This window comes from Molothrus aeneus, chromosome 3, assembly GCF_037042795.1.
Source record: "Molothrus aeneus isolate 106 chromosome 3, BPBGC_Maene_1.0, whole genome shotgun sequence".
NCBI lineage: Eukaryota > Metazoa > Chordata > Aves > Passeriformes > Icteridae > Molothrus > Molothrus aeneus.
The window spans coordinates 55,527,149-55,553,901 of NC_089648.1; the positions used below are offsets into that span (position 1 = coordinate 55,527,149).

At 41.0% G+C, this 26,753-nt stretch overlaps 1 protein-coding gene across 1 annotated transcript in view; it reads right to left on the bottom strand.

Annotated features, from left to right (window-relative positions):
* PPP1R14C (protein phosphatase 1 regulatory inhibitor subunit 14C) overlaps positions 1 to 26,753 on the bottom strand; it is a 51,501-nt gene that overhangs the window by 9,292 nt on the left and 15,456 nt on the right. Inside the window, exons 2-3 of the mRNA XM_066546970.1 lie at positions 2,463 to 2,546; positions 1,086 to 1,118 (exon numbers count right to left, since the gene is read on the bottom strand). Coding sequence (XP_066403067.1) covers positions 1,086 to 1,118; positions 2,463 to 2,546 — 117 coding nt within the window. The remainder of the gene's footprint in view (positions 1 to 1,085; positions 1,119 to 2,462; positions 2,547 to 26,753) is intronic.

Here is a 26,753-nt window from a genome sequence, read left to right on the forward strand (position 1 = left end):
TGTGTTATCTGCTGTAGGGCAACCGAGACAACAAACACACAACAAACTCTACAAGTGTTATCAGCTGAGTCTTTCTGGGTCAATTCCCCACTGTCAAAATGTTTGTACCAGCAACTATAATAGCAATTCTGGAGATTCTTCCCAATCTACCATAGGAGTCAATAAAAATGGAAAAGCCTTGAAGAAAATATCTCATGGACTGTGAAGTGCCTATTCAACCATACCAGCAGTTCTTCCTGATAGTCTGACTATCCTTAAGCCCCACCAGTTTATGTGGCTACAGCCACAGATATTACAGAAGAACCAACCTATTTGAAGCCTTATTTCAAAACCAAACACTTGGCTTCTAGTCATGCACAGTTGAAAGGTCTGTGAAAAGAGGAATCCTGTAAGCCAACCCATCTATAAAACACTGTGCAGCAGCCACTTCTGGGAAAGAATTGACTATGTTTATGAAACTAAGTGACCCATCACCTAGACTTTTGATTTTTACAGTGAGTCAAAGGGGTTTCTTTATAATATTTACTCTTCCTAGTAAGTACACATTACTGTATGAAAAGCAGGCACTAGACACATCAATAGGTACACAAGTTAAAAGTTGAGTAACTAAATCCTGCTAGTACAGGATTATCTCACAATTTTATTCAAGTCCATTCACACAAACAATTAGCCAAGCTGCATATCTGTATAAAGGTTCTCAGAATAAATGTTACTGTCCTAGATAAAAATTAAATGATTTCACAGTGAAGAGCACAGTCCAACATGCAAATAATTTAGTCATCTGATGATAACTATATTTAGTTTTATTGTAGCATAGCAGCTTTATAAGTCAGTATAGTCAGAAGGACATTACAGCAAACAATATTGATAGTTCAGCTGGAATGACCAGCAGTTCCTCCACAGGATACAATCACATTCCTACTGTAGCTAAGTGACAGGCACAAACATTTTTAGGATAAAAAGTCTATCAGCTAGCCATTAATATTAATCTAATTACTTTATCATAAGAATAAAAATAAAGTTACTTTAGCTTGAACATAACTACAGTTTCCACAGGTTAATAGCATTTTTAAAAAGTCTTTTACCTCTGTTGGTTTGTAGCAATCTACAAGAGTTTCCTAGAAGCAAAATATGAAAGTGTCAGTATCATACAGAGTAATAGTGAACATAAACAAGTCATGGTATAAAACCTGGCAAGGGAGGGGAGAAAGAAAATAAGCAAGAACAGAAATCACTGAATGAAGATGTTAGTGAAAACCCAAAGTTATACAAGTCACCTTTGCTCCCTATATGGATCAGAATGATTTGTTCCAGGAGAGAAATAATTGCTTTTTTCTCCAGGTAGAAAGTTACAAAACCCCTGTCTCCAAGGAAAACTGAGAAGAGGAGGAGAATCCAAGAACATTTCTGCCAGGAACAGACATGTGAAAGGCAGCTTTCTGTGAGGACATGAGAGTCTTTGCAATGCAGAAATAGAGACGTTAGTAATTCCTAGCAGGGCATTCCTAGCAGGGGGCTGCTGCAGCTAGTTCAGGCAGAAGCAGCAAAGCTATTTATGAACGCTGAGCAAACAGCCTGGGGCCATGCCCCAGTCTCTGTGGCTGGCCAGCGGGCACTGAGAAATGGGTGCTTAGAGGCACGAAAATGAGATGTGCTGCATCGAAGCACCACATTAGTCACCTCTCAGGAGCAAGCTGAGGGCAAGCCACGACTCTAGAACACTTTTCTTAGTGCATCTGAAAACATTATAAATGGAGACATTTCCTATTGGTTTTATATATTGATTTAGAGAGAGATTTATATTAAGGCAATGAAAATTATTTTCTTTCCCCCTCTCATTCGTCCATTCATTAATTCCTACCTCACACAAGATTCAAAAGTTTAGAGAGCTGGTTTGAACTGTTTAATTTTGGCAGATAGCTTTAGAATTTCCCAACTAATTCCTGTTCCTGGCCATCTTACCCTTTCTTTCAACTTTTTGATGGGTTCCAATTTCTTTCTGGTATAGAAAGAAACAATTGCCAGTAGTCTAAGCACAAGGGAAGATTTCTGGTCTGTATACACATTTTTCCTACTGAAGTGACTCACAGAAACTACTGGTCATCATAACTGACTCTCAGTCATATAGCTTTTTCCATGTGCTGTTCTTCATTTTCCTATGTTTTCTGTTCTTTATTTTATGTACTTGTACAAATTAGAATGAGGCTAATTTGGCTTAGCATATTTCCCTCTATTACTGGGATCTTTGAACTTTTATTTACTATTGTTATCATCTACCTTTGAAAAAACTTATCTAAAAGGATTTGATTAACTTTGAACAGTCTGGTAGACTATGCTAGACAGGCTCTAGGAATCTCTCCATTCTAATTCTACATTTACAGTGGATTCAATCAAACATAAGATATCGATCCAGATGCATTACTTCAGCCACCTTCCAATTTAAAATTATAAAATAATATTACCTGTAATTTGAGAGCTCTCTCCTCTTCATTGGCTGCATCAAGGAGGTCATCAATGTCAATTTCTACCTCTGGCATTTCTTCTTCCTGAAATGCAAAAAGACCCATTTAGTCCATAGAGCTATCTTTTAACTAACCCCAAAGCAGCCTAGTGATAACACACAAACCCATCTTCCTGGAGCCAGACAAGGAAATCAGTAGGGGATGGTGGCTTGATTCCTTGCTCCCAGGCCAGCATCAGCCAAGTCCCAGCCTCACAGAAGGTGACAGTTCTTAAGAAATCCTTTGCTTTCAGCCATGATATGTTACTAACTCATGGCCAGCAGGACAAGTCATGCTACTCTCACAGTACTGGGCAAGAGGATGTAGAAGAAAAAGTAGAAGGAAGATGAAGTAGATAACAACCGCAGCAAGCCACAAAATTGTTTTGAAAGCATTTTTGATTGGACTGCTTTTCTTGGTAACACTGTGGAAGATCTCCCTTGCATAAAGTTGGCTTACAAGGATGACATACATGCTGCATCAGAAGAACTCAGATTTTCAGTACCTGCAGTAAAGCACAAAGTCTAAGGCATAAAGTACTTTAGAGAATTTTTCTTAAACCTCCTCCACCCACACACTTCTCTCTTTGCATCACCAACATATCAGATGCCTTGTTCCCTGAGCCAGAGCAGCAGTCCATACATTTTGAAGGCCCTCTGACCTCTAGAATCTCAATGAGAATTCATTATCCACAGATATCACCACGTATTGCATTTTCAGTTATGCAAAAAACATTCTGCTGGCCATTTTATACATTTTCTCATCAAAATTGTTATGCAACTCCCTGCTGCACATAAAAACTCTGGTCTCAGCCACTCTCCCACACCAAGTCCAGCCTTGACAGTGGCCTCAGTGCCATGGCATACAGCTCCTCTGTTGCCCCTCCTCCATCTAAGCCAACACATGGGCAGTGCAAGACTCTCCTCACCCACAAGTGCACTGCCATCAATTGACTCACTGATGTGGCATCACTTTGGCACCTACCTAATGAAAACAGGGACCTGAAGGTCTCCAAAGCAGAGGGTGGATTTAAGAGTCAGGATGAAGCAAAAAGATCACAGCAGCAGCTGCTGCCTTCTTGTATCCCACCAACAGTTCTCAAGATCCTCTAAAGAAGCATTTTTACAAAAATGTGCTGGTTCTAGCAAGTTGCAGAAGTTTCAACAATTGTGAAATAATTTAACAGCTCAAATAACAACTGCTGCAGGTAATACCAAAATCATTCTACTGGGTAAAAGGCAGACTAAACATCAGCAATGAAGGTAAGTTAGTTCAAGTTAATCTAAGAGAAGTTAAGCACCAAAGTGGCAAACAACTGGCTGTATTAAACTCCACCTAAAATGCCAACTATTCAACATCTTTTTGAGTGTGAGGAGGAAGGACAGAAGTTGGATGATTAAGTTCCTCATTCCTCATCTCTGAAGGAAAGTCTGCAGGGACACCATAGGGCAGTCATGCAGGCAGCTGGACTCAATGAACAAGAATGCACAAGGCACACCCTTTCCCCAGTCAGCCTGGTCAGAAAGCATGGACATTTGCTGAGATGAAGTAAAGATACCAATTACTGTAACACAATCTGGCCCACAATATGGGAGTTTTTAACCCAATGCAACAGATTCACTAGCAATTTAAGCAAGATGAAGAGAAGTCTTCTACAGGCTATATATTCAGTAAAAGCCATCAGAATTGGAAAGGATAAGGAATAATCCATAACAGTGGTACAGTTACTTAGTAGTTTATAATCCCAACTCTATACTAATTCGCATATCACACCAAGAACCAGATATTCCCCACATAGGTAGCAAATCTCCTGAACATTTTATCTAAGCAGCTCAGCCTAAATACTGTTAAGACAGGGTGCCTGGAGTTACTGCTAATATTGTAAACTTATCAAAATACACATCCACTGAACTGTGTAAATAGCAATTGTGCATATGTTTGCATTCAGAAGCGCTGTTCAGCACATTGAGTATTTTGTCAGATACACATTTTGAACTCTTGTCCCTTGGAGCAGCATTCCAGCAAACTGAAACAATGTTGAAAAGCAGCAGTGAGGGGAAATTGCCTAGCAGGTATATAATGCTTTTTTGTGATCACACTTCATCGAAGTTGAGTGCTCCCAAAAGGTTAGTTTTACTCTGAATGGTACCAGTCAAATGGAAGAAATCCTTGCTTCTTCCCTCTTTTTCAAATCAACTTTCTCCTACATCTTCAAGGTTCACAGTGCCATCAATTCAGAGGGCAACTGCACCAGCAGTTCACTGAAATTTCAGTATAAGAGGTAACACAGATCCTGTACATCACAAAAAGTGATAATACAAAATAAATTACAAATGTTTCTGAAAGAAGGAACTATAATTGTATCTGACACAATGGCATTCAATTAAGTTACATTTTCTGTAAAACATTATGTGTATCTTCTTCACTTCACAGCAGATTTGAACTCTGATACATAACACAAAGGGAGGGGGAAGCCCAAAAAGGTAACTCTTGCTCTTATTTTTGGCTGAATGAACAAGCAATCAAAACACCTTTTCTGCATCTGAACTACTGCAGCTGCACGATCTGAAGAGTTTTATGTAAAGCATGACAAACATGCCCTTAGATCAGGAGCCTGACCATCCCATAACAGCTGTAATGACAGAGGGAGGAGAAACAAAGTCATGCCTTCTGTTTGACAGATTTTATTGGTGACATTAGTCTGGTTGCTGCAATTACAATTCAGCAACTAGATACAAATTGGGCTGGGCCAAGCCTGAAAGGGTCTGTGCATAGCCAAAGGATGGTATTTTAAGGGTCTTGTAACTGTCATGAGGCTGTGCAAAAGAACAAACACTGCCACCATTTCTGCTCCAGTAAGAGGGAGACAAAGTGATGCAAATAGCAGATGGGGGGGCAAGGAACCACTAGCAGCATGCTGACAGGGAGCAGCCTCCAGAAAAGCTAAAATAGGGGTGTGGGGGTTCTGGGTGCAAACATCTATCCACTGAGACTCTTGAGGGAGAGGAGGATGGACACTCTCCTTTTAAGCATCCTCTGCAGTCTGCATTGACAATGTAGGCAGACCATGAGCTGATTTCTGCTTAATCATTCAAAAGTCAGAAAAAATCAAAGACAGCTTGCATGATATTTAATAAAACTTAAATTCAACCTTGCATTGAAAGACAGCCCCATTACTCTTTAGATTGCCTGAATTCTTTGCAGGCTACTGGCAAAAGACCTTGGGCACACACGTGCATTAAGTAGTAAATAGCTGTAGCAGTATAAGACAACCTCTCCAGCTGGCAGTGGTGAATGAAACAGAAACAGGTGAACATCCATTAGTGAGACTAGAAAAAGGTTTTCAAAACCAGCTCCCACAGCAGCTTAAGCCAAAGGGCTGGATTTTGCAGGGGCATCTTGAAGAAGACTTGCACACTCCAGTCTGCTGACCCTGAGGAGAGCACCTCCAATACAGCAAAAGCAGGTCTGACATCATTCCAAGTATCTACTAATTAAACATTTATTGGAGGCTTTAAAATTCTAAGGGCAATGGTTGCCCTATGGATAACTTCCCACTATAAATCCAACTGGCAAATTAATCCATTATCCCACACCCTCACTGTCATTCACTGCACATCATCACATTTGCAGTGTTGGGAAATAATTAAATAGGCTTGTTTGATTTTTACTTTAGATTTTAAATCTGGGAAAGAAAGGAGAAGTTAAACACAGCAAGAAAAGTTAAAGTCATCGTTTGTATAGTGAGCTAGGAAACAGCAGGAAAGGATAACAAGAGAAAAATGAAGGAAAAGGAAGGGAAGATGACCTTACAATTCAGACATATGAAACTTTCAGATTGTACTAATCAGGGATTTCTCTCAGAATCCTGGAAGATTGCCAGTGAGTGATTAAAATCAAAGTAGAAAATAGAACCAGTTTTTCTGGAAATATCCATTAAATACATTAAAATATTTATTTATTTTAGAACAGGCATCTTCTGGGCATCTAATAAAGGCAGCTCTAAACCAGTTCATCTGCAGGCATGGATGGCACTGCAAGACAGGAGTGCAAGTCTCAGGATGATAAATAAAAAACCCCACAAATTACCAGGACTAGAAATCATTGGTTGCATATGCAACCTGGTGGGATTATGAATGGATTGCACTTAGTCGAGGTAAATGAATATGACCAAATAGTAATTCTTAGAAAACTCAAAAGAAAAACTTATCTGCTTCTTATTTCAAAGCATTCAGTTGTTTTGGGGGACTTAAGCATGAGGGCAAAAGTGGACAGAAGTGAAAACAAAAAAAAATAGTTTAAGTGATCAAAAATTATTAATCCAGAATTAAAGAAAGCTCTTTTTTTGTTTAAAGCCTATCCTAGTTAAGTGTAGAGTCAAAATACACAGCTAAAATAAAGCTATTTGCAAGACAAAAAGACTGCTCTGTCTGTTGATTGGTATGAGGAAAAGAAGATTAGGAAAGGATGCTGAAGACAGCAAGGAGGTACTCAAAAGTGCCAGGGTTCAGGAAATTTGTAGTAAGAAGAAGAATCCTCAGTGCTAAAACCCAATTACTTAATGACAGCCTGTTTTCTCCAATCCAAGAATATTAAGAGCAGTAATGCCATAGCAGACATGATGATCTAATGTTGAACATGATAAAAAAAAATCAGCTCCTTTTTTTTTTTTTTGGTCCAGGTGAAGTAGTTCATGCAACAGTGAATATTAGTTTATACTGCTGATAATCAGTGAACACATTTAGGATGCTGCTCCCAGTATGATACAATCTTTAGCATGCAGTAACATATTATTTTCTCCCCCATCAGGCACTTATCCCATTTGCAACCAGTCACTGAACGTGAAATCTCAAAGGCACCACAGAGAGAGAGGCCCCACGCTCCTGAGCACATGCCATTCAGTCTTGGTTCCAGCTAAGAGGTAGAAAAAACTGTGTTTTACCCAACACTGTTCTAACCAGAGCAGCAGCCTCTTCTACCAACAGCAAGTCTATCTTCCTCTATCACTCTTGTTTATTGAATAAAAGAGCAGAGATATTCACAGCAAAGTTACCAGATTTCTCCACTCATTTTGAGTCAATAATCCTACTGTTTATGAATAATCAATTTATCTGTGGCAGTGTGGCTCTTTAACAGAAACCTTCTCTGTGCTGAGCCTGTCCTCAAGCCTGACATCACGTGGATCCAGTTAAATACACAACAAAGGAGGGACACAAAGTGCACTCCTGGCAACAGAATGGCTTATGCAAGCTGCCCAGTATCTCACTGGTGCACCAAATGCATCACCATCTACATAACATGGTATCAAGGGCTGGGTAAAAGTCTAGACCACGGTGTTCTACAGATATGGTGCAGATCTGGCACACCCTCACCCAGGAGCTAGCAGCCCACAACCTTGTGCACACACCACTAGAGGGAGGTAACAGTTTGCAAACACAAGGGCCCCTGGAGCTGCTGGTAAAGCACGGAAAGGTCTTCTGAGCCCTAAATACAGTTCTTGGTCTGAGGAACAAATCTAATTTTATTACAGTACACATTGCCCGCTGCTCCTGTTCTTAAAAATGTAGCCCTCAGCTTTTACTTTAACATCTCACTTTCTGCAAAATCCTACCACCTCTACTCCTATCTTATCAGGTATTTGCTTCTACATCCATCCTTTGTACCCCTTCTCTGCAACTGAGGGCCAGAGAAAGGACTGCTGGAAGCAGAAAAAGGAGCAACTCAGCTCCCAGGCACCGTGATGAGGGCTCCCTGCCAAGATGAAACTACAAGAGCCCAGCCCCTTCTAGTTACCCACAGAGCAAGCTTGTTCACATATGCCAATCTTTAAGCTTATTGCCAAACTTTAACAAGTTCAGGCACATGACAGGCACAAGTGAAAGAGGAGGGGAGTTGGTTGATTAAACTGAGAACACTTTCATAAACTGGCCACAGGCATCTCCGACACACTGCAAATCTGGTCCCTCCAAAATTTCCAAGATTACACATACCAGAGTTTCAACTTGGCTGTTGAAAGTCCTCAAGCAATGTGGAAAACCACTTTTTTTTCTTCCTGATTTTAATCTCAACCTCAGAAATAACTGAAATCTTACCTAAAAAGCTTTCAAGATATTCCAGCTGAGGCAGGCACATACTGTGAACCTCCTTAGCTCAGATTATTTCAATTTCGACAAGTTGAACATTTTAAGTGTGTTTGCCAGTTGTTAAATCAAGAGTAATGCCAAGAACAATGCTTACAGAGCTCTGCATGGAGAACTACAAACCTTGCTGTGAAGCAGAAGGGGAGCTTACCTAGGAATTTGCAAAGTCTAGCAATGTAGAGGATGAAACAAAGCTGCAGAAAAGGCGAGGAGATGGACAGACACTTAAACACACAGTGATACTGTTTACACAGGCAGGCACTGCTGGACCACAGCTTGCTCAGCCAGTGTGCACAAACTGCATGGTCCAAAAAACATAGCTGCATTAGGGCAGCTTTCAGACCAAGAGAACAAACCCTGTTGGCAGAGCATTTATATTCAAGTGCCATAGTTTATTAACAGAGCAATTAGATTTCCAGACCAAAGCTTACCCACAACCACCTGGCTTGGAGAAGAAAGAAACTGCTTGTAAAAAGCCTTGTCTGCATCTGCCAATTTACCCTATGTTAGTTAGTAGATAAGTGGGATAGAGCCCCAAGCTTATACTATGAAGTACACATAATATTACAAGGAAATCTCAACCAGGAAATCTGTTGGAAATTCATGTCTGAACCCAGGGAACAAGGAGTACTCTCAAGCTCCAAGATCTAAAGCATAACCTAACAGCATCCCAGATCCAGGCCAGTATGAAAGTTAGGTGTGTGTTGCTCCCAGCCAGAGACACACTATAGGAAAAAGGATAGGATTATATGTCAAAAGGATACCACCATGCTCCTTGGGTAACTGGAAAAGCATGGCTACCCCACAGCCTAGTCAGCCTTCCCTGAAAGAACACTGATAGGAATTCTTGGCCCCCTCCATAACCATCACCATCATCTTTTCCTGTCATACAGTTAGGAGACCAGTTTGAGCAGTATGTTCCTTATAGAAAAAAGAGGGACACAGTTTTGATATAATCAGTCGACATAATGACAAATTTAGAGATTTAGAGTTAAACAACAGGGACATGCTCCCTCTGTGAGATATGTTACCTGACATGACTTGTCAATCAGTACTTTTGCAATTGGCCTAGAAAGAGTAAGCCATGAGGGTCACATATTTGGGTTTGAGTGGTGGGAAGGAGGAAGGAATTCAGATCAGAATGATCTCAAGCAGGACAAACCCTATATAAGGATATCACCCTAAGCAAACTGGAACACTAATCCTGTATGTTAATGTTACTTAACAATAGTCAAGAACAGCTCAAACTTCCTTACTTAGAAACAATTACAGATAAAAAACATGGTATAAAACATTTGAAAATTTCTGGGAATCCCTTAAGTATAAAGGCATCTTAATGCCCATGTACATGCCAGCAGTTAGGTACAGCTGCAACTTCAGACTTCAAGTGGAAGTGAAAAATAAATTAACATGGCAATATTAAAATAGTAATAGTACACACAAATGTTAAATAGTACACACAAAACACGTTATAGTTATGAACCTCATTAAAGCAATTAACAACTAATATTTTTAATAGTCAGGGGAGGATCATCCACTCAAGCCAAGTTCTTCCATCTCATTAGCCAAGTGGGCTTTTTTCTTGCCTTAGTCACTGTAAACCATTGTTTGTCTCAAGCTGGCACTATCATAGATCAGCCTCTCCTCTTGGCTCTCAAGTGACAGTAGAGCAGAGGAAACAGACAGATGCTATTCCAATTAAAAGTTCCATTCAAAGAACCAGCCCCTCTAAAGCAGCAAATGCACCCCAAAGTTTTTACTGTAAAATCTCATCCAACTACACAAAAATATAAACAGCACAATCCTGGCATTCAGGTGATACAGAAGGACACAAGTCTCTCGTGCCCTTATTCCAGGTGGGGTCCCTCTATCAGCAAGAAGGGATCAGAGTTTTGGGCAGAGATAAGAACATCAATCCCTCAATGCAACTCCTGTGAAAGCTCCCTTTATGGGCAAGTCTTTGTGAAAGAGGACAGGGAAAGGACATCCACATCCAGAGCACAAGTCTCCCCACCCAGCCTACCTGAATATCTTCACCCTCCCCCAGAACACAAGCCTTCCTGCACTGACATTCAACACAGAGTCAGCTGCTGCCTTTGCAGATGCCTCTGCAGTTTTGCCTTTCCTGCAATTAGAAGGTTAGAGGGCAGAAAAATGATGGCAACACAGCATGGTTCCCTCCAAACTCCTTACAGTTACAGGCACTAAATTCAAGTCAGCTGTTAGGTCCTATACCATAACATGGTTACCACAACATTTTAACCTGTATAAGGAGTGAGGGGAAAAATAAGACAACCAACTGTGTCAAAAAGTCAGCTGGAGGAGGAGAAAGGGGAAGCCAAAGCACAGTGAGACGGGTACAAGCACTGCCAAAACCCCTACTGAAGTTACTCAGGGAAGGGTAGGCAGGGCCTGTTTCTGAGAACAACTCAATATATAGAAGCTATGCAACTCTGGCTTTTCCAAATTAGAGCAATGGAAAATCTGGACCACTGTGTTCCACTGCATCACAGATAGATGCTACCCATCACACCCAAACTGCCTCAGTGCCACACAGTTATGGCAACACAAAGCTTCAAATAAAACTTGGTACCACTTCCCAAAAAACAATAGAGCAAGTAGTTGAAAAAACATTGATAGGTAGAGCTTTACAATATTAGCAGCTTGCAACAGATGAATTTCTGCAAGCTGTTTTAATGTAGATTCAGACCTATCTACACCCAGAACTGGTGGCAGTGGGATTTTCAAACAGAGATCAAGGGCTCTCTTTAACCAGTACAGGCAAACTAGACATAAAAATTCACTTTACATTTCTGCACCAATGTGACCACTACTGTCAGAGTTGCCTTTGTGCTTATATAGACCATATGAAAATGGTGACATGGTGACCTCAGTCAAATACTCTGGAGTGCCTCTGCAGAAGAAGAAATCTTGGTTCTCTCTTTCCACTGCTCTCCAACCTACTTGCTAGCAGGGCCACAAAGCTGCTATTGAAAGAATAATGTGTTAGGAGAAAAACTAAGTTTTATTGCACTTTGAACTCTGCCAACTCAGCTGAGGCTACGCTTGCCTAGCAGACACACTGCCTACTCTTGGTCACCAGCACACCCATCAAGGTTTTCTTGCTGGAAGGAAGGCTTTCTGTGCCCTTTCAGAAGACCATGCCCCTTTATTTAGATGCCTGGGCTGCCTGCCATAATTCACTGGCTGCATTCTCCCATCAGCAGCAGGGAGGTAACTCATACAGTCTTGGATGCAGCCTGCAACTCCATGAACAACACTGGCAGCTTGTGCAGGTGCCTTGGCCAAGAAAGATAAATAACAGATCCTTTTACTTTAAATAACAGATCCTTTTACTTTTCTTTTCCCTACTTCTGATCAGGATTTTTTCTTCCTCAGGTTTTTTTTTATTTATTTATTCTTTATTATATGGAAGCTAAGGAAGTAATTTGCAAAGAATCAACAGGAGCAATTTTTCCTCTAACTGCTAAATGGAATTTTGTAAAGCTAAAACAAATGCACGCACACGCTACTTAGGGTTTTTTTAATCAAATCAGTTCCTTGGTATCCTGTGTTTTAACAAGTTTCAAAAGGGCCTATTATGTCTGTGACTGAAAATACTTATCCTGGGCCCTCGACTTGCTATTTTTAGTTTGGTATTTATCTGTTGCTTGAATGGGTGACTGAAACACTAGTCAGGGGTCACACACTTGCAGTGCTGACTCTGGTCTGTCCATACACAGTAGTTCTTGTATGAGCAGCTGTTTAGGAAGCACTTGCTCAGAGCCCCTGCAATAAAGCATCCAACACTGAGTAACCAAAATTGGCTCTGACTTGGAATGAAACAGCTTATAGTGATCCCTAGATGGCCAAAAAAACAGTTTGGCAAGAGTTGCTTGGTTCATGGCCCCATCATCCATTTAAATACTTCCATGAGTTTATTTAGAAAATGGAAGTTGAGAATCAGATACAAATTATTTACTCATCTTTTACCATGTATTTGACAACTTCAGCAATAATTGTGACAGCCCTTAAAAATCAGATGATTTTGACTGTGACATTGATGCAACTGCCCAGTACAACAGAAACATGGCCACTTCTCTTTAACATGCAGAACATCTCTTTGTGCTTTCCTCTCCTGGCTGGGAAATTCTTGCCTAATCTCCAAAGAAGAGTCATCATGATCCAATGCAGATGCTTCTATGAAGTTAGAAAAAGCCAGCTTTGCCCAACATTTCTCTTCAGACAAAATAGGCCAAGCCAGTAAGAAACATACAAATAAAGCTCCATTTCATTACCACTTCACAATTTAATAAATGTCTCATCTGAAAATTTTGTATCACTGGAAGATAGAGAAAACAAGTTAAGTGCTGGGAGGTGAAGCTGAACATGTAAGTTCAGACTATATTCTATGCCATTGTAATGTTGTATTAATTCTTTTCAAAATAGGGATTTTCAATGGAATCATTCAGATCTCTTTCTTGCACTGAAGTGTTATCTTCCCAGCTGGTTTGTTAACTGGGATTTCCATCATGCAGAACCACCCTTCCTTCACACATTTCACAGCCTGACATCTGCGCTCATGGGTTCTGTGTCATTTTTATCTTGTTTTAGTCAATATCCAATTGCCAGCAAGCTTTGAACCACTCTCTTTCCAAAATCCTTTTATTATATCCAAATGTAGCATGTTTGAAAGGAATTTAAGTTTTAGTTACCATTTTAGGATACCTCAATTTAAAAACTCTCAGGAGGCTGTCAAAATGCCTTGCCATTCATTTGGTTTCAAGTATACACATTCACACTTTCCTGAGAGTCTCCAAAAGTGGGTTGTAAGGAGACACTCTATTTCCACATCAAGAGCACATCCTTGCCACCGGAGCACAAATGCAAGAGAAGAATTCATTGTGAACAAGTCCAAAGCCCAGGTAAAACAAAAGCTTCCAGCAAACCCTTCTGATGCCCAGCCCCTCCCACATTCCTGTACCCATTTCACTATAAAGGGCCCTATGGGCACATTTACTTACCCCAGAGAAGCTAACCTTTGCTCACTGCCAAAGAATTGCACTCTGAACAGCCAGCAAACCTTATAAATTGCGTTGCCATCTTGAAAATGCAGACTGAGCAAGTGTCCCTTGGCAGGGCTTGCAGACGATCTGCAACAACTGTTTTAAGAACAGATATCAGCCTAACTGCCTTCCAAGAAAGCCCACAGCACCAGGAACTCCCATTTCAGCCCCCTTGAGCCCTAAACAGCACACTTTTTCAACTGAACTCTCACTTTGCTGTAGTCAGCTTAAAATTTGTTCTCTTCTCCTACTTCACTTCAAGATTTATCTTTCTTAAGAAGATGTCAAATACATGTGAAAATATTTGCATCCATTTTTCAGAGACACAAACATGCAAAGTCAGGAATTGTCAGCAATTTCTAATCATACTCATTTTTGGTAATTGTCACAGGCTGAAAAAAAATGTGGTTCTCTTCCATATGGCATTCCAAAAGAAGTAAGTATGATGATATGCATATATTTTAATTTTTTTTAAGAAATAAAGGCTTTTTAGTTCCATAGCCATAGCCTGAGAAGTAATTTAAGACATACAGAAGGAGAAAAGCATAATGTAAGGCAAGATATTTGTTGTTTTGGCTTTGTATAGAAGTAGAAAACCAAAGTAATTCCTGAAGCTTCTAATTTACTTACAGCTTTGCTTTTTAAATGCTAAAGAGCCTATCATCTTCCACAACATACTCTCTCACCAGCAGCAAACATGTGACAGACCTTTTGATATTGGATAATGAAAAACTGCAGTGAGATACATGACCATGGCAGTGTTAGCCCAAAACAGAACGGGGCCAAAGCACTGAGGTGTCCCTCTGCTCCTCTGATACACAAACAGGCATTTATTTTCCAGCACAACCATAAAAATTCCAGATGCTCATGCAACAGCTGCTAGTCCTCACAAATCACTGTAGCAGAAAGATGATGTAGGCAAACAAAGAAAGTCCAGGGCTGACGAGAGCCCCTAAAATAGATGACTTTGCAGACTGGCAATAGCAAAACCAGAGACACTACAACTGGGCTGAACTGAGGAGAGAGCACTCCAACAGGCTGCTGAAGGGTGAGCACTTATTCCCCCCACCCTTTCTTCTTAGCAGTACCACTCCCTTGTATGTGCTAAAGAAAACAACTGCTTAAACTGTTTCCTATGAGTGAACTACAGCTCCAGGATAATACTACTTTTTTAAAGCTGTATCAAGCCTAGCCCTCCATTTCCAGGGCTGGAGGCCTAGTAGAGGGACTATAACCCTCATGTTATCAAGTTAACAAAAGAGTGAAAGATTACCGTTAAGTATCTTAATTAACACATAGGGGGAATAAGGAAAAAAACCCAAAAACAACAAAAAAGAAAAATATGTGAGGAGGAGAAAAAGCTTTTAGAGGAATGTAATTTTCTCAAGTATACCTTAAATGCCAGAAGGCGCCACTTTCAGTTATCAGGAATACCAAAGATTCCCAGAAAGGAGAGAACTCACATACATACTCAAGATCTCATTTCTTAAATAGCTTCCTGGTTCTGTAGGGCAAGACGTGCACCAGGACTACCTGGGTGCAGTCTTGCAGCTCCTGGGAGTCCTGAACACAATCAGAGCAATGTTTCTGGTTAGCACTGAGTTTCCAGAGGCCAAACCACGGGTGTGTTATCAGAGGCTTTGTCTGCAGCCGACTACACACAGCTTTTCAGACAGAGCCCAAATGAGTACAGGGGTCTTTCAGTTTGCTCCTGAAGTTCTTTCCATACTTTGCAAAGCCTTTCCAGCAGCTTAGGTATATTAAAAATAGAGCCAAACAGTAGCTTCATTGAGACTGATGTTGCACTGAATTGCAATACTGTTTCACATTACACCATCCAAGAGCATACTATATACACAGCGCACACATACATAAACACCAACCCTTCAGGACCGCGTTAACAGACCAGAAACATACACCTACCTCCACATATGCATGAACCCATCATTACAGAAAATTATCAGAAGAAAGAGAATGTACATAAATTTCTGCAATGAAAGTGTAGCTAGCAATGCCTTGAAGAAGCATGACTTGCCATAGCACAGCAGAACATATTAACAAGCCATCTGTTCATTATAACAAGCTCAACAGGATTCATCTTCTAGATGCAGAGATGCTACCTACAGCATGTCCCTTGATCAAGCAGACAGTTGTTGGATATTGCCAAAGTCTCACCACATCCCCTTTCAGAGAGCATGTTACACATCTCTGCCACCAGCACAGTCTGGATTTAAAATCTGCCTTCCCAAGGGGCTGTGCCTTTGAGCAGAATTAGTCACACTAACAAGCAGCCCACAGTCAGGTTCCTCCAGCTAGGTACATGCAGACAGAACCAGTGCTATTTGCTTAAAGCTCTCAGCTTCTCCTCTCACCTTGGAGAAAAATGCATTGCATTTCCAGGAACACAAACACTGGAGAACAGGAAATCTGTTCACAGAGGAGTTACTGGCTCTCTAAAAAGAGACAAGCATGATATTTCTCTCTAGTCTTATGCAAGCAAGATGACTGGTCTTTCAGTCTCTCCCCTTGCTATGTTTCTCCCTTCAAACAGAAAAACTATGAAACAGCTGTTGCTTTGCCAGCTTTGTGAGAGGCAAAGAACAGCAGTCAGAAGTAGCAGCAGGGGAGCAAGACTGTAATACTGTCCGGATCCCATCTGTTGAGAGTGGGTTAACAGAAGATGGAGGGCAAGGAGACAAATAGGGACTCCAACACACAAACATCTCCTTCCTCACCAACCATCCTGTGGTCTTCAGCTCAATACCCAGCAAGTGCAGCAAGAGAAAGGACAAAACTCTTCAAGTTAAATGTACAACATCAATCAAATTAGTATCTTGATAGTGTTCACAAGAAAATTGTTTAATTAATACACTGTCCTGCCAGTATTTTGGCTTAGTTGTTACTCTGCCATGTGGCAAACTAGACAAAGCAGATGGTCAATAAGCTCTGTTAAACTGTCAGGGCCAGCTATTATGAAGAGACACAAAACAGCTCTCTGCTAGTTCCAAAATTTTTAAGCTAAATCTCAGCAAGTTTCTCCTCCTAGAAGAGCTGGCATCAAAAGAGTCAAGGTTAAACTAGTAACTCTTGCAAGGCTCCAATCTTGAAATTCAGAGCATGCCAGGCACCATGCTAAGAGATGCTCAAGTCCATTAAAAGCCACAAAAATGTGAAAATAGCCAGTATCATTTGCACTACACCAAAAAACCTTGTGGTTTGCATCTCAAAATTTAAAATTTTAAATGTTTAGCAAGTAAATCAGGAGAGCTGGGATTGAAATTTAATATTAACTCCTCAGCCTTTGAATTCCAAACAGGAAAACCAACACAGCATAAGTCTTATTAAACGAGTGCTTAACAAGTCAAATTTCAAAATACATTTCTTCTCTTCACTAAAAATGTCACTGTCATATAAACTCTAAAACAATCTCAGACACTTTACCTCACATGTACCTCCAGATAGTACTTTGATCCTCACAACAAAGACAGATGCTCCAAACAAATAACCAAACAGAGTTGAAGTCTGGTTCAGCAAAGAGCACAAGCTTTGCCAGATTAGAGGATGTGTTACTGGTAGTACGTACAGCTACATCTTATTTTGTTCTGCTAAAATCCATCTGTTTGTGCTACAGTAGCCTCTTTGTCTACTCATTGTGTAGGGGCCTTGTTCTGAGCCATCTCCAGAACGAAGTGTTTTAACATTTTTTAAAAATTCCATGCTGCTTTGCTCACAGGGCCACAATGAACCTAGGCCATGCCCATGTGTACTGCTCCCTGGCCAGATAGTGGCTCAAAACAACACATATCCTGCTTCAGCACCACACCTAGTTACCAGGGCTAAAATGTGCTTAGCGTTAAAAGGTTTTGAGCCCAAATTTCTGAAAATCCCCATGAGTAGAGGTTAAAAGCTTAAACTTGTCTTTCAGACCCCAGAACACATGAAAGTGCATCAGAAAAAATACTGTGATTAGAAGTTAAAATGCAGTTTTTTACTTAACAGACAAACTGGGAACTTTACTACACAGTCTTGAGATGATGTCCAGTGAGCTGATTCCTCTGTCTCTGCAAGCTCATGAAAGGCAAGTGTCCTTCTAGAAAGCCATCTTTGTGTTCACAAACAAAGTATTATTAGTTAAGTCTTCTGCTTCCCAGAATGTTTTCAGGGTCCAAAATGGTGCTCATCTTTAATACCCTATTTTGAGGCCAGCCACCTTAGATGAGAGCTGCAGACTACCAACAGTTCTGGATGGATTGAACACCATCTCACTTGGGTGCATTGCAGTCACCATCACTAGACATTCTTCAGGCAGTACTAAATCTCATTTGCATTTACGACTAAGTGCCTCTCACAGTAGGGCTCTAATAATGGTAACTTTGTCCTCCAGAAGGACCTGTAACAACTGCCAAAGCATTTTTAATAAGGTTTTGGGCATCATTCAAAAGTTGCTGGCAAGAACAATTAAGAGTAAAGAGACAGACCAACTTTGTTTTTCTAAATTACTTCATGATTTCTGTAATATGGGCTCAAAATTTCTGGATCTGGAACTCAGCCAATACAATACATTTACAGCAAGGAGCCAGAACAGCTTGAGCAAGCCATCAGGTGAGACTAACACGTGTGTCATCCTTCTGGACAATGCTAGCTAGTTTCTAGCCTCTGGCACACTCTCAAGGAACCATTCAAGGAATTTACCTGGATTCACACTTCAGCTGCTCATTCCTGAGTCTTACTTTCCTTTAACTATCTTGCTTCTTGGAAACACTTGGAGGTTAGCCTCCTCCATTCTTCACCTTCCCTGCTATCTAATATACACATTAATCACATGACAACTAAAATTCATACACACTAAACCACTCCACATGTAAAGAGTCATATCTAACTCAGGAGCAGACATCTTCCAGAATGAGAATGTCATCTGGTCAAAATCATTTATGTTGGACAATATTTTAAAACTAAGCTACAAATTTTTTAATTTTTTTTTTTTTTAACCAAAGCCCAGGGCTCACAAGTTGGGATTTCTCTCACCTGGCTTTCTATGTCTGCCACAAGCTTTCTATGTCTCCCATAGAAATAGCATCATGCCTCATTCCTGGAGTATTCCAGGCTAGGCTGGATGGCACTTTGAGCAACCCTGCCCACAGCAGGGGGGTTGGAACTGGATGGTCTCTAAGGTACCTTCCAACCTATTCAATGATTCTATGGCTGAGCAACCATCCCTCAGCAGTAAACAACAGGAGACTGGTAAGGGAGCATCAAGCACTACAGCACAGAGGTCTGTCTCCCAGCAGATAAATCTTACCAATGGTCTCTCTCGTATAACTACATTGAAGACCTACATCCTCCTGTTACAGGAGTAGCTGAAGTTCACTGCTGCTATTTTTGATCCTGAAGGCAACACAGAGCATCATCCTAGCCCAGAAAATCTGGACACAGCGCTTTCCTTCAGACCTTGATAAAGTTAACCAGTGTACCATGATAAAGGTTGGGTCAGGACATGGGACTAAGCACAGACTGTCTTAAAGGCTGTCTGATTGTGTTGCTCATAATGCTTGACCAAAAGACACATATTATAAATTACAACTAATGTAATTTGCCTTTTCCATCTGTTACACTGTATTTTAAGACTAATTATTTTACTACCACACCAAAAGTTCTGAATATGGACACTACCAGCTGGTTACCTTGAACACCAAAAAATGGTAATTTCAGTGACCAAAAAAACCCACAAAAATACCCACAAAAAAAACAAACAAAAAACCCCAAACAAACAAAAACCACCAAAACCCCAAACAAACAAAAACCACCAAAACCCCAAACAAACAAAAACCACCAAAAACCCCAAACAAACAAACCATAACCTCAACCCTTCTCAAGTCAAACATTCAACTTGGACAGATTTAATTAATATAGCATAGTAGTCTTTTCTGTAGAAAATTATTTTCTACTTCCAAGAAAAGGAACTAAAACAATCTGCTCCAGTTCTTAAACATAGTTCAGAGTTCAGCTTCTTATCACTAGTACATCTCAGACAAAGAGCTGACTATTTTGCATTCTTTTCACATTACTCCACCTTTGAAATAAAAGATAGGATTGGAAATGCAGGAGAAGAAAACTTCAAGCAATAAACACTGCAACTTAAGATAAAATGGTAGGTGTAAAGGACAGCAGTGTTCTCACTGACACTGTACTTAGCATATACTCTGAAACCCAGAGTTTCAAGTGCCAGTGAAGTACATGTAAGAAACATAGCATCATTACCCTACAGGGCATAGCTGAGGAACGAATTCCAAGGAATCTAAAATACAGTCCTTCAGTAGAGCTCCTTCTTAATTTGGGCCACACCTACAAAACATCTGCATATAAACCAAATACCTGCAGCAGCCCATTTCCATTCTAGGGACAAAATGATAGGCATAAGCATCGCACGCCTTCCACAAACATTGAGCCTGACCTTACAGTCATGGTTACACAACTGCTGCCATCAAAAGGAATCCAGAAGCACTCCTGTGCATTTTTAAAGTACCAGCTGTGTGCCAGTCTATGTCTGATACAGAATTTCCAGCTCAAATGAACTTGAATTCAAAGTATAATACTCTGTAAAACAAACAATAAAGTTATTTCTAACTGGCTACTTTTTTTATAAATATACAAAGTCTTAAGGTTTGAAGCCCTGGATCAGCCTGGACACAAATATGTGAATGAAGAAGACTCCTATAATCTTTGTTCCTCCAGATTCTCACAGGGTTTTCTATCTCCACCTACAGATTTTCTCAAATGGGAGATATTTCAGGAACACCAGAAAGGATAATCAAGTCTCCAGACATGAAACTGCATGAACATGCACAGAGAATCAGGTGGAAGGAAGGTAATAAGATCAAAGTCAGGCACTCCCTTTCCCTCCCTGGGAAAAAAAGATAAGAGGAAGCTCCATGCTGCTACTGTCTCATGTTTCTGTTGTTTTCCACTTTAAAAGATTTCAGCTGTCAAAGGAGTTTTCAGCACAAGCTACATCCAATGCATCCCAAAAGAGTTGACTTCCACAAGATTTCTTGTAGACAAAAGCTGGGACTCCCAGAGTACCATCCAGGATCAATGGGGCTTGGGGAAGTGAGGTGGTGTATTTTCAGGTGGATCATTTTGTTCTGGTATTTGTTTGTGGTTTGCTTTTTTTACACTGTGGCACACCAAAGAGCAATGAAGTGGCACATCAACAAAGGAGATCCAGGGAACAACTGGTAGCTTGACAATGTTTCACATCAGTGTGGGACTTGTTGCTAGCAGGTAAATTTCTTTAATAAAACATACACTTTAGAGTGAATAGTCTTCCATAAACAAAACAAACAAACAACAGACAAAGAAAGATAAATCTGCCATGATTAGTCTGTCAGTATCCAACAAAGAAACTACTCAAAAGAAGGCTGTGTATCACATCTGTGTTTGAATTCCTCCTGTCTGTTACACAGAGCAGAAACAATGACATGGATTGGGAAGTACTAGTGCTAAGGAAGTGTGAGTTTCCTGCAATTCATGTCTTGATTCTCAGGTGCCCAAATAAAGCCTTTTCCTTTTCAAGAATACAATTGAAGCTATAACAACTTACCTGTGTGGAATCACTGCCAACTAAAAAAGCATGAAGCTCTTCACCTTAGTGAAGATACTCAAAGGTTGTGTAAATTTTGTGAAAATAAGCAGTTTAATCCTACAGGTATCATTGTGTTATAGGATCATTATCTTTCCGGCCAATTTCAAGCTAGGGTGATAAGAGCGTGGCAGAAGACACACAGACAAAATTTTCTGCCAAACATTTCTAACACATCATTTTAGCTTGATAATGGAAAAAAATAAACTTTATGCCTTTAAAATGCAGCCAACCCTGATCTAGTTACAATCCAAACTCATACAGGCCAGAGAAGCAGCTTTCAGGATTTGTATTTGAGGGAGTTCAGCAAACTGTCCCGAGCTTGGAAAAAGTGTTTATGCCCATTTTAAAGGAGGGGGGGAGAAACCACTCCTGCTCAGCATTTATATACCTGGTAGTGGTAAATCGGTGTTCAGGTATCTCCAAACTCTCTTTTCCCTCCTCTCAACTCAAAAGCCTGAGCTGTAGACGACTCCCATGCATAGTCAGGGTTGCATGTAATCACTCTGTCTAACCTACACTACCAGATTCCTTTAAAACTCTTTTTAGGCATTCTAAAACATGCTAGCATACCACATTAGCCACAAGCTGCAAGGGATGCACATTTCTTTAATATTTTCTCATATCAATGAACAAGGAAACAATACAAATAAAGAGTAAGCATAATCAAAATGACAGGTGGATTCTGAAAACCACTTCAGGCTACAGCTAATAATAGAATACCCGGTTTCAAATTATAAAGTTTGGATGAGCCGACTGACACCGTCAAATTCTAAAGAAACACCAGTTCTTTTCCAAGAGCTGGTCGGGCCGAGTGAGCATGTGAAAATACAGGAGGAGAATGAGAATTTTCTCATGCAGTAATTGGCCTGAATCCAAGCTCCTGGATAGACTTTTTGTTCCAACTAAGCAGAGCTGGGCTGCACACATATGCAGCCTCCACAGGCAAGCTTTGCTTCAGCAAACCAAATCAAAGCATTTGAAACTTAGCTCAGAGAAGGCAGTGGCTGGCACAGGGACCTACAAGTCAGCACAAGTGGTATCATCAGCTCCTTCCCACTGACCTTCACTCGGTGCCAGTCCTCTTAATCCTTCAAATGGCCGATGCAAGCACAGTTTAAAGTTCACCTCATCACTTCCAGAATGTCTCCACAACGAGCACATCTAAACATGAGGAATTCCTCCAGTGCAGCAAACACTTTCCACCCCTGCATGCCCCCGTTTTCTGAACTTCACTGTCAAAGCAACAGCTTAGGAAATGTCTGACTCCTCTGGTGGAGGGCTTAGAAAGCTTGGGCCATTTATGAGGTCCCTATCTGCTGGTTCAAAGACAACATACAGGATTAGAGGAGTGAGAACTGTTTTCTGAATATAAAGAAGAGAAAAAAGGTTGAGATGTTTCTAAAGAAGCTACATTTGGACACTGTTTGAGGACCCCACTTTCTCATTACTGCCCAAAGCTGCCAAATATCTACTTTTAATCCTTCTCATATTCTTCTAAACCCAGATGGCTTGGAAGACAGAAGATGGAACAACCCCCTCAAATGCATCTTCACAGCTTGTAGAAGATCTGTGTAAAAGACGCTGTACCCATATTCCTCCTACAGGCAGGTACCTTAGATAAAGCACAAATGGTTCAGTTCTGCACACACGGTGCCAAGCACAGATGTCAGGACACTAATAAATCCTACATTCATAATAAACAGTGCTGCCTTCCATAACAGGAGTTCACAGGGTAAAATCCACTGAACATGGAATGGCTGTAGCAGTCCTTGCCTCGTCGTTTCAGCAGAGCAAAATATAGGCAACCAGGTAGGATTTTGTGACCAGAAAAGAGGCCAACACAAGCTTTCTAGCTGGCCTGTGGAACACAGAGTTAAAAGAAGGTAGCAGAACCCATTGCCAGTCACTGAAATCAAACATTCCCAATATCCCTTTGTTTAAAATCCCCATTACCTTCAGCTGCAAGAAGGAGATAGCTGTGCCAAGAGTACTTCTATATTTATTCCACTTTAAAAATGCTGAAGATGCTTCATATAATGCCTTTGGCATCTACCACTGAATAAAGACAAGCCAAGGCATAAGATACTTTGTAAAACAAAAATATTCAAAACCAAAGTACACACATTTACACTACCATTTTCCAAAGGGATTAAACAATTATGTAGTTAATTAGAAAAATTAGGACATCAGTTTCACCTTGTTTCTACACAGAGACCAGAACTCATTTCCTACTGTGGTTTCTGCTGTAGATCTGGGTAACAATTTATTAAAATACACTAAGGAATACGGGTTAATTTTTAAGTTTCAACAAACAAACAGAAAGTATACACAAAGAAAAAAACCCTACTTTTCATAACTGAAAATCCATATATATACTCAAGTAGGGAATATTCATATGAAGCCGTGAAACACTGCAGATAGAGCCAAAGGAGAAATAATAGCTGGTTGAGCTTCCAATCTACAAGATTCCAAATGTACAGAGAAACAAGCTGCAGTTAAAAATTACCAGTCTCTCAGTAAGAGCAGCTTGGTGGTTTATGTTATCTACACATTCAATCTGGCTTAGGTGAGAAGAGCACTGGGCCAAAGTTTTAAATCAAAGCATCTTCACATTGCCCTAGTAGCCAAGGCAATGGTAGCTGTCTCATTTAACTTTTTCATTCTCAGGAAACTATTCTGGCCTTCTTGTAACATTTTGTTTTATTGCAAGTCAGCTTTGGCCTTTACTCATGCACTGCTCCAAATGAGCTCCCACTCACTCACTCACATAAGTAGTCAGTGCACCTTGCATGCAGTGCTCCACTCTCAGCCACCCTGGCCTATTTGGAGCTACAGGCAAAACCCTCACTGCTGCTTTCTTGTGGGCTAGTTCTCTTCCACCTTTTGATGATTATAGCCCTTTGATTTCAGCCCTAAAGCAAATTCAGTTATTTGATGTTTTCCCACAATATCTTCTTCCCTTCCCCTTCAAAACATGCCTCAAGAACAGACAAGTTCCCACAATTCCCTGGGAAATAAAAAGCAGATCAGTTTAATGCAGAAAAAAAAACCCCGTGGGAATAAGACACCAGCAGTCCTAGCAACAGGCACATGGGACTGAAGTGGCCAAGTACACAGTGATCCATGCTGCTTACAAGTGCACTGCATCCAGGAGCCCAGGTCAGTGCACCTGCTCTGCATCTGGCTGTTTTACATGCAAGGCTGTCTTGCATGCTTGAAGCATGCTTGTACACTAGAAGCTTGCTATCCTGCAGAAGTCTGCAATTCACAAGGAACTTGGTTTCTGAAGCAAGTGAGGAGCTCCACTCTTAGGAAACAGGAATTACAAACAGTAAATGGAGGTGGTCCTAAATTAAATACAGTTTAAACAGATGAATCATTCCAACAATCTTCCAGTAGTATCTTACCATCAAGTATGAGTGTCATAAAGTGATTGTTTCCATCTCTGACATGGAGGAAATACTTAGCTAGCCCTTAATGCTGAAGCTTTGTTCATTAACCTTTGAGCACTTCAGACTGTGCTTCAGAATCAAAGCAATGTAAATATTTATCTGGGAAACAGGAAGAATAAAATTCTCTAAGAGCCAAATGAAAACTTACCTCAGTTTTAAAGATCTGTCTTCCAGTTGCTTGACTGTCCTCAATCATGCAGCCTCAATGTTACATTAACATGCTTCTTCCTCTTTAATTGCATATATTTTTTTTCTTGTGTTTAATCTTGGCAGTTAAATGGATCATTAGGATTGGAAATGTACATCTCTTTGGATATGAATAGGATGAAGCAGGGTAAGTTTTTGTTTTCAAAGCTGCCATTAGCCTGCTGATAGTTTTCTTTAAGGCACCATTAACACAGCAGCAGTCAAGACCAGCTTACACTGCTGCAAAGAAACTATTATCCAGAAAATTTAGTCCTTTTTTTTTTTTTACCTACAGGAATCTTTGCAGAAATCTTCACAGGTCAGGTAATGTTCTTCATAACAGTTCTAAATGTTATGAAGATACAACCAGAAAAGTAATCAGCTCCTGTACTTCCTTTAATCCTGTGTTATCTACCACTGCACTTGAATGACAGGGAGGAGAGTGCATGGCCAGCTTCAGTGGATCAGATATAGTACTCATGCCCCTACCTTCTTTTCTCCTTTTAATACCTCCAGCCAGCCCCCATTCCCTGACAGGACTGCAGGGCCTCCAAGCAGCATTGATGGACTCTGGGCTTAGCCTGCCCCTCTTCTCCCTTCCTGTCTCCTGCTCTGCCTTTTACTGCTATTTCAGCCTCAGCAACAAAGACTGTAGCAAGCAAAATCTTTCAGCATATCAAACTGTTGTGATGTGACGAAATTAAAATAAGAAATGCGGTTCAGAAGTTGACATTTAAATGGGTTTCATGGCTGAACAAAGGCACTTCAAAAAACAAATCTTTACAAAAAAAACTAAAGTAATGGTGCCACACACACCTTCTCATCAGGGTCCATATGGCCACTTTGATTATGATAACATAATTGGGTCTGCAGTTCTTCAGACCTCTTCATGACCTCTTCAAACTCTCAGTCCAGTCGTGACACACATGTTAACACAACCCACAGCCCTGTGTTACAGTCTGCAATCCAGACCTGGAGCTCTCCTTTCAAGGACAAACTTCCTCTATTTGCCCCCAACAGCCTTAAGAAACACCCAGCCCCCAAAGGCTCCTATAGAAATGTATCCTAAAACAGGCTCTGCCCACAGGCAAGCCAGACCAGGCAGCCAAACTGAGAGCCTGGGCTGCAGGGCCATCCCCACAGCCCCCCATATCAGCTCCTGGGGCCATGAGCCCCTGCCCAGCTATGTCCCAGCAGGGCCAGGTGCCACAGCCCTGCCCACAGCCCTGCCCAGCCACTGGCCCTGCTGAGCCAGACCCACATCCCAGCCTTCCCCTGGCCCAGCCACAGGGAGATGCCAGGGCTGGGGCTGCCCCAGTGCCCTTGGCTTGGCTGGCTGCCTCTCCTGGCTGGGGGTGGGCCAGGCCCTGGCTGCCATTCCCTGTCCCAGGCAATGCCCATGGAACAGGTGGGTGACCTGCAGCCAGGTCCAGGGCTGCACGCTGCAGTGAGCCCCATGCAGCACTGCCAGACCACTGCATAAACCAACACTGAAGAGCAGATCTTCCACCAAACACCATTTGTGCAGTCATTTTTGGTAGAAGTATCCCTAGATGAGCTCATGCAAAGAACACCTCCTGCCCAGGTCTGGGGAGCCAGACTGGGCTGCCACTGCTGGTGACCATTAGCCAGTCACAGGGCTCAGTATTGGGATCAGTCCTGCTCAATATCTTTACTGAAGATCTGGATGAGGGAATTGAGTGCACCTTCAGTCAGTTTGCAGATGACATTAAGTTGGGAAGGAATGTTGATCTGCTGGAGGGTCT